We start from the raw sequence: 9,278 nt of genomic DNA, 5'->3' as shown, positions 1-9,278 counted from the left end.
AAGTGACTCTTGACAGACAGGGTGGATGAACCCGTGGCTGGATCTTTTAGAGGGAGAAAATCGCATCATTTACAAAGACAATGGTATTTATGCAGTAATCTGCTGGTATTTGAGTGGGACTCAGGAACTGATCTGAGTGTGCACATTACTGATCTAGCCATAGGCTCATCAACCTGGTCCATTAACAGTCACTTTCACTAGTTCATAAAACCATTGAAAAAACTGTCTAAAGACATTTCTTGACCCAGTTTTGACTTAAGTTTCTTGTTGAGTGGTCTTAAGGTTTCAACCTGTTTTACCTTGGCCATGTCTCTAAGTGCTGAATACGATGTTATTGTGGACACTCGATGTAGGTTTCAGTTCTGGAATATAACATCACTGCAGGGTAATAGTTTTGTGGTAGTTTCATCTTCAATTCTTCTCAATCTGGCAGTTACTTTGTGGGCACATGCCATGTGACACTGATGGCTTGTAACGGTGCATTAGATGGATGTGACCAATATTTCAAGACAGCCAAACCCTTCTAGAAGACTTCAAAATTGTTTATAGTCTTAACAGAGTTTGTTAGATCTCTTTTGTGGCTCATTTTCTGAGAGGAAAACAAAGTTGCCTAATAATTATGCACACTAATTTTGCCCTGATATAGGGTATTGGGCTCCTTCGATCACACCGTCTCTTATTATACCAATATGAATGACCTGGAATGCTTATATCCAATAGGTGTTCATGTCCAAAGGGTGGTGTCTGACACTATGCATAAAATGGACGATATTGTCAAAAAACTTGTTTGCCTAATAATTCTGCACACAGTGTACATACTGGTTGATGTGATTATGGTTTGCTGTGCCTACTGTTTGCTGTGCTGTGGATACAATTAGTTTGCTGTGATTACCCTGTGTGTTTCAACTAACTGCCACCACATACTGACTCTTCATTGGCGGCGCACTAATGACTCTATTGCTTTGAATGTGATCACCTGCACGGACAATTAAGACTCTACCTATCCGGTTGCCTGGACGTTGAAGGGGTTGGGTATAAAAAGGGATGTTTTCAGACTTACGGCAGATTCGGTGGGGATCGGACGCACGCAGCGGCAGGCGAGCAGACACCGGACCCTGGACTTTGGAGAGCAGGAACGACGCCGGACGAACCCGTGGACCGAACCGGACGAACCCGTTGCCTGGACCAGAATTATACAACGCCTGCTTTGCCCTCCTGAAGGGACGTAAGAGTATCCTGTGTGTGCGTGCTCTATTGATCTCCTGTTTGCATTGGTGCCTGTGCTGATCCCTGCCTTCTGCCGAGGTGCGACGCGACGGCTGACTCCCAGACGACCCGAGACCAGACCAGAACCGCGAGGACCGACCTGCATTGTCTGATACAACGCGCGCTAACAACAACTTAAAGGGAAGTACGACTCCTCCTTCCCTGTTGTTGTTTTCCTGCCCATGTTGACACTGTACCTGGCTCTGCGCTGATACTTGCCTTTGCTGTTGAAGGTTGGGCCGCTTCCTGGACGAGACGCTGACATCATCGGGGATTCCCTTCACTGCCGATCGTCGAAGCCGTGACGTCACGACCAGGGCATCCCCACGCACCTCGATAAGGCCAGGACCTGCGCTCCTATCCATGATTTGCATGTGACGTCAAACGTTCTAGTGGACGGCTACTGGACGGCAAGAGTGCCGCATTAATGAATGGATTCCTATGGGACTCGCAACGTTTAGTAACTCATAACGTAACTTAGATCGCCGATAAACTAAACACCGTGAACACCCATTGTGCTGTTTGTTACAAAAACAGATAGGGTTACAACCCAGGCGTGACTTTTCACTGGATCTCAAAATAAAACGAGAAAGCTGAGGTGAATCGCGGCAACCAACTGGAAAACCATCAAACTAGCCTACTCAAGTAGCTGGATGAGCACCACGGTAAGTTTCTCATTTGCCATCCTTTGTATCATCATTTGTCTCTTAATTCGTGAACGCTAGTTAATTTAAGTCTAATGTGCAATTTCAGTGGCTTTTTCTGTGAGGTCAATGTAAGATGCTTTCCATGATTAACGTTAATTATCAGCATCATTACGCTATGATGGGCGTATGCTACGATATTGCAGGCTGTAACATAAACACGGAATTCATAAAGCTCTTGGTGAAATAGCAAGGCTATGACGTTCATACTGTTAAGGTTCAAATGTGAAAATAAACCATGTGTACATCTCTAGCGCTGATTTCCCAAGTAGTAGGCCTACTCTCCAGCATGATGCTGTCATGAAATGCCAATCACCTTATCCATGCTGGCCTATTTATAATGACATGCATAGGCCCACCAGTGTCGATGTTGTTGTCAATAATATGAAGTCCACCACTTTGTTGTGTTGTCATCCAAATTGTCTGCCCTCTGAAATCAGTCACACACATCAGAGGCTTAATGGTTTGGGAAGTGGTATTACGATTGGATGGTTGCAGGTTCAAATCCCATCCTACACCTCTCCCTTCACCTCCCATCCAGGCTGAAGTAGGCCTATGAGCTAGGCACCAAGCCCCATGCTGCAGGGACAGTTAACAATTCCCTGTGAGTTAACGAAGTTGCTTTGGATAAGTGTCAGCTAAGTGTTATCTTTCTGTTTTTCCAGATGAGAAGAGCGATGATCTGATGTCATGACACATTGGATGTATGGAAGAGCCAGAGGTCAAGTTTAGCCGATTTCAACCTTTTAATCACACCAACTCAATGTAGTAATCAGTTCATTCAATGGCTCAAATACTTTATTTTTAGACACAAAGTACAAATACATTTCAAGGTTTTGTAGGTGATGGGAGGGGATATCTATTGTGGGGTGGACATGTACAATAGACGTGCAAGTACTTATTTATATTAATAAATGGTTATCTGAACTAGGCCTGTAATAGTCAACCCATTGATGCTGGATGCTGTGTACTCGTTGTATTGACCTAGGTGCCTGGAGCGACAGCATTTAGGCATGACATATTGGATTTTTTTAGATTAAAAATGTGGGTATGTTAGAGCTGAATTAACATGTTCTAATGCAAAAGGATGGTCTTAGCTTTTAAAACTCATATCATGTTTGTATGTGCTTCAGAGACTTATTTAGTTATTTGGTTTTTTTTTTTATAGGATGAGGGCACCTCTTTCTTAAAAAGAGCATAGGCAATTAGCTGGCATTTTGGTGCCGGCTGAAATGGGTTAATATTATTTACATACAGCACTATCCCCATACCAGTATACCCATGTCACCTGAGATATACATTTAGTGGATACAATATAATTAGTTAGACTAGACTGAAGATTGACTGGCGGTCATGGGTAAGTGGTTAGAGTGTCAGCCTTGTATCCCAAAGGTTGCCGGTTGGACTCCCGACCCACCAGGTTGGTGGGGGGAGTTAAGTAATCAGTGCTCTCCCCCATCCTCCTCCATGACTGAGATACCCTGAGCATGGTACCGCCACACTGCTCCCTTGGGGCGCCATTGGGGGCTGCCCCCTTGCACGGGTGAAGCATAAATGCAATTTCGTGCAGTGAACACTTGTGTGCTGTGTCACAATGTCAATGGGAGTTGGAGTTTCCCAGTTGGGCTTTCACAGAAAATGTTCTACGTTGTTGTATTAGTACAATAAAATAAGCAAGACATGTCTAGATGGACTTCATCATTTCAGTTATTTATTATCACAGCTACTCACCATCAATGACAACCAGGGCTCACCAGCCAACCAGCCAAATGCTGGGAAAATTAAGTTTTGCTGGTAGAAAAGAAAACATGGCACTTTGACCCATATACCGGTATGTTTGGAGATTAACATACTAGCCATTTTGGCTACTAGTGAATAAAAAAAGTTAATTTAGAGCCCTTCTGAAAACTCCAACAACTGGTACAGGTGATCAGTGCATCCGGGGAGGAATGTAAGGGTAGGCCCGATGGATGAGGGGAACAGCATCACTGATGGTGAGGTCCTGGTGCTGCTGCAAAGCCAAAGAGGAAGAAGCCTCTCTGGACACCTCTTCATGTTGGCTCCCCCATCTAATTAGAAAAAAGAAAAGACAAACATGCTATTTAAAATGAATCTAGCCATGCATTGTAATGTACTGGTACAGTACTGAATAATTAACTCCCTTGGCAATATTGTCTGAATTAAAATGTGATGTAAAATGTCAGAAAATAACACTCATCCCAACTTACTAGTCATGTATTTACCTGTGCTGCTGGGATGCTATTCTTGGATGTCATCCTGGCCACCATGACTCATGGTTTTAGTTTGGGTGCTGACCACCTGACTGATGAACCTGCAATTACTAAACAATAAAAACAATAAAAGATAAATAACAGGTTTGTTGTGCTTTTCTTTCTCTTGTGAAGGTCATCTTTTCAAATGATTTATTTAATCAAATCAAAATTATTTAATGAAAGTATGTAACCTACATTCTGTCCTATGCACAGACTTCTATTATACTATACACGTCAGTGGTCCTATGTGTTTCTACATGTGCAATGTAATGCAACACCGATTTGAAACATTGAAGTATGACAAGTCAGCTTTTATTGTCACTTTACTTATGGTCATACAAGGGAAACGACGTTTTCTCTCTACCAAGCCAGGACATAGACAGGACTGACAATTACAGACAGACAGAGAGTGCAAGACAGGACAGGTAGCAGTGATGGACTGGTAACATAAGTGGTCAATAATAATACAGTACAAATGAACATATTGGACATGTAAACAGAAGATAAGATAGGCCTATGTAATTATATTTCACAATAGCCTACATTGTGCAGACGTGGCTAGACAACAATGAAATCCACTTGGATGAAACGAAGCGAGAGAATTCAAGTTAACCTACAAGATACATCTGAGATGAAAAGATATGCTATTCAAAACACCACTTTGCGAAATGCCTGACACAAAATGTACCGTGCGTCTTGTAGCCTAGTAAGTTAGGTTAGCAGCATTATCTTACCTGTGCCATGCCACGAAGAAGAGGATGCAGCCGCGGTGCCCAGCCACCAATGAAGAAACGGTGCATAAATGTGCTTATTTTGCCAATGCAGAGGTTTGATTTAAGTTCACAACTTTACTGAAGAAAATAAACACGGGATAAAAAATATATATCGCAGGCAGAGTAAGTTCATGGCTGGAAGCAAGCAACAACTTTCTCTTCTTCTCCCAGTTTGTCGTACCGCCCGTCCCCGTTATGCCATCTAGTGGAGCAGAATACATTTGAATAAATCTATGATTTGAACACATCCACCGTGGCCAACCTAGCCTGATAATGCCAGGTACATATCCCGTTTAAAAAAAAATACAAGAACTACGTGTTTCTTTGGTATTTTATGGTCAAAGTTGTCTTCGTCTGCATATAATTCCTATGTACGAATGTGTACTTCTGCCGTCCAGCAAAATCGATTACGTAATATTGTGACGTCAATGCAAATGATGGATACGGAGCCTACGGAGGCGCACCCGCGCCATAACCGAACTGCCTTTGTTTCATTTATTTTATTTTGTTTTCATTTCTTATTAGCTTAGGCTATTTTAAAGGACAATTCATTCTTAATGTGTGTTTAATAAAATTTGAGATAGGCCTATATATTTTTAATACGGTTTCTGTGATTCCTCTGTGTTCTGGGCATTTACCTGAATCCAAAAGGTTTTTCTTACCAAAAAGGTTTTTTGGCTGACACATGAATGGAAAAAAGTGAAATATGTTCAAAAGTTTGACAATTAATCAATAACTGCAGTGGGAATCTTGACACATTGCACCAAGGACAGAGCACAGTACATAAGGGTGGTCATTTGCAACAGAGCAACACACAGACATAGAGAGAGAGAGAGTCAAGCCATTTACTTGGACATAATGAAAGCCTTAGTAGCTTTGTGGGTGTTTCTGTGTTGCTTTTGTGAGATCCAAGGCAGCGGAGACCAAGTCAGAGAGAAAGCCAGCATTCGAGAGGGGAGTTCAGGTGAGGCAGAGAGCCAAGAGAACAAGGTTAGGGCTGTGGGTTGGAGGAATGAAGACTCCGCACCAGCCTCGAGTGAACAAGCTGCTGAGTCCAACATCCATACTGTGCTAAGGGAGATGAGTACCATGATAGCAGAGCAAAGAGAGGAGTTTAGATCTCTGGAGGCCAGATTGAGAGCCAGTGAGAAGATGGTGGAGGAGCTGAGGAGGGAGAGAGATGAGAGCAGGGTGTCTTTCTCAGCCTCCCTTGTCTCCACTGGGAGTGTCACCTTTGGACCCTACAGTGGCCCCCAGCCAACCCTAGTCTACAATCACATCTTCAGCAACATCGGAAATGCCTACAACCCACACACAGGTGAGAGCAGATTTCTGGACTGATTGTTTGTATTTTGTCATGATCCCATGCTGTGTTTAGCCAGCGTATACAAGATAAGAAAATAATGAATGCACTGACCAAAATTCCATTGAATGAATATTTTGATTTAAAATGTAATACTGACAGTATTCAGTTTGCGGACAAGTCATGTAAATTCTTTATTCATTACGAATGTGGCCGTGTTCTATGAATATTCCAGTTGCAGAACACTGTTCCACACATGTAAACAGAATATTCCTGACGTTGTTTTAAACTGAATAATTACAATTCTGTTTGAAATTGGAATAGTCCTTGCATGTAACTGCGCTCACTCATATGGATATTGTATAATGTGTTTTATCTGTCATAGGGATCTTCACTGCTCCAGTCAGAGGCATCTACCACTTTGTGTTCTTTGTCTTTGGGGATGGCAGTTCATCCACGTCTACTGCAGTATCTCTTAACAAGAATGGACAACATGTCGCACTAGCGTATGCTCATCAGCCAAGTCATCAGATGACGCCATCAAATGGGGTGTCTTTGCTGCTGGAGGTAGATGATGTGGTCTATATCAAGGCATGGGGCAATTCCTGGGTGAGGGACAGTTACAATCACCACAGCACCTTTTCAGGTCACCTGCTCTTCCTGATGTGAGGATCACCTCACCTCAGATATCAGGTCAATCGGGGAGGGCTGTGGAACAACACACAACAGCTCTGACCATGTATGGGCTTGCATGCCAATGGGGAGCCTGGTGAGAGTACAGCCAGGGTCATTTCTCAAACCATTTTCTGTCTCCTCACACAATGTGCTGTTCAAATAAAAGGCCCAAAAAGCAACCCCACTCAAAAACAAATAAATATTTAAGCAAACCAGGTCACATGAGAAGCTTAAATGTCAAAGCTCAATTCCCTATAAAATGTGATCTTCACATCAGTGGCCTTTACTGTCTTGAAAACGTGTGTCAGAAATATTGATGTGACATTGTACTTGATTGTGTAATTTTGCAATAAAAAAAACTGAGACACTTACAGACTGTGGAGTCATGACATAATTTGACCAATGAATGACCTCTAAATAGTTATGAATGAGCCCTGAGTCCTGGACAAGGTTATGAATGACCTCATCTATAGCAAAGAAAGTGTGATAAGCCCATTGATTGTTTTATTGAGCCATATCAGCTTCCCCCTCTCCCTGTGGGCAACCTAGAATTCATTCAAGCGTTCAAACATGCATTTCTTACAGACAGTACAAACAAAAGCTTAAAATAAAAACGAAAGAGGAAATACATGTTTCCGAAATAAGTTGTTATCATCTCTCAATTAATTATTGTATAACCTGTCCTTTCAAAAAATAAGGGGGGCGGATCACATCTATTGAAGAGGAATAGAAAAAAGCATATACTTCACGAGTAGGTAGGCCTATATGCTTTTTTCTATTCCTCTTCAATAGATGTGATCCGCCCCCCTACTTCCTCCTGATCCCAGAGGACAAAGGGACTGGCAGCAGAACAGCTATCACACACACACACACACACACACACACACACACACACACACACACACACACACACACACACACACACACACACACACACACACACACACACACACACACACACACACACACACAGAGAGAGAGAGAGAAACACACAGAAACCAACATGTGTGACAGATGCAAATGTCTATGCCAACATGCACAGCCAAGAAGCTGGATACACAGACAGACTCTCCTCAGAGGCCCTGCAGCAAACAAAAACTACAGACAAGGTGGCTTCACTTGTACCCGCATCTCTTTTTCTAGTCACTTCTACTCTACTCACTTTGACTCTACTCTATCCTTAGCTCCGCCCCTCTCTTGACCTTCTCCTCTCTCTTGACCTAACCTGACCTTGATGATATCACACACACTCACTTCCATTGCTCTATTTTCTCCTCTCCTTGCTTCTTCTTCCCTTGCTTCTCCTCACCTCACCTCACCTCACCTCACCTCACCTCTCCTCTCCTCTCCTCTCCTCACCTCACCTCACCTCACCTCACCTCACCTCACCTCACCTCACCTCACCTCACTTCACTTCACTTCACTTCACTTCACTTCACTTCACTTCACCTCACCTCTCCTCTCCTCTGACCATAGATGCCCTAATGAGTATCTGATGTTTCCAGTGTCTATCTGACTGGCATCAAGGGAGGACCTCATAGTTTTCATCTGGTTAAGATAAGAGGAGCAGATGTGACACACTAGCAGATGTCCTCTTTGGGACCCCTACAACCCCTGCCTGACAGGCACACACATGCACATCTGTACAAGCAACAAACGTGCACAAACGTGCACAAACACGCACACATGCACACACGCATGTGCATGCGCGCGCACACACACACACACACACACACACACACACACACACACACACACACACACACACACACAATCACTCCCCCGACAGGCTGCAACAGAGATTAAATGCAGTGGTGATCAAAGCCTGCCAATAAATAGCAGACAGCATTTTTGTTTTATGTATTTATATACTTTTTGTGGTCTTTTCCCAGTAAAAGAAACACCTGGTTGTGACACAAGCTGATGTCGACCTCATAGTCATGATGACAGCTTGTCCTTTTTTGACCCACGCCAAAAAATTAAAATCATGAAAGTTTTAAAAACTGACTTTTTTCACATTCTCCTGGTTGTGACATCGTTTGATATCAGTCTCTGCTGTTACATGTTTCTTTTTCTGATCTGCTTTAAAAAAAATCATCTGACAAAAAGTGAGACACATCTCTTCCATTACCCACATCCTTCCAAACACTGCAAAACTGTAACACAGCTTAGGATGTGATTTGCCAAGGAAGGGAAGGGCAGGGAGAGACCCACTGCTGGTGCTGTTGGTGAAAAAAACAGGAGCCACTCTTCTAAAATAAAAACGGTTTATATGGTAGTGCAT

The 9,278-nt window shown here is 43.0% G+C and overlaps 1 protein-coding gene across 1 annotated transcript; it reads left to right on the top strand.

Moving 5' to 3' along the window:
- The first annotated feature begins 6,105 nt into the window (after window positions 1-6,105).
- LOC134439456 (complement C1q-like protein 2) lies at window positions 6,106-6,988 on the top strand. Its single transcript, XM_063189344.1, has 2 exons — window positions 6,106-6,334; window positions 6,705-6,988. The coding sequence occupies exons 1-2, from the start codon at window positions 6,106-6,108 to the stop codon at window positions 6,986-6,988; spliced, it is 513 nt and encodes a 170-aa protein (XP_063045414.1).
- Window positions 6,989-9,278: the final 2,290 nt, after the last annotated feature.

Source organism: Engraulis encrasicolus, chromosome 23 (assembly GCF_034702125.1).
Source record: "Engraulis encrasicolus isolate BLACKSEA-1 chromosome 23, IST_EnEncr_1.0, whole genome shotgun sequence".
Lineage (NCBI taxonomy): Eukaryota > Metazoa > Chordata > Actinopteri > Clupeiformes > Engraulidae > Engraulis > Engraulis encrasicolus.
The sequence above is the reverse complement of the archived record's forward strand: the minus strand, read 5'-3'. Positions and strand labels throughout refer to the sequence as shown.

Excerpts from the sequence above, each read along its gene's own strand:
- LOC134439456 (XM_063189344.1), top strand. The coding sequence starts at position 6,106 with ATGATAGCAGAGCAAAGAGAGGAGTTTAGATCTCTGGAGGCCAGATTG. Across the intron at positions 6,335-6,704 it reads TGCCTACAACCCACACACAG|GGATCTTCACTGCTCCAGTC; the intron begins GTGAGAGCAGAT and ends TATCTGTCATAG.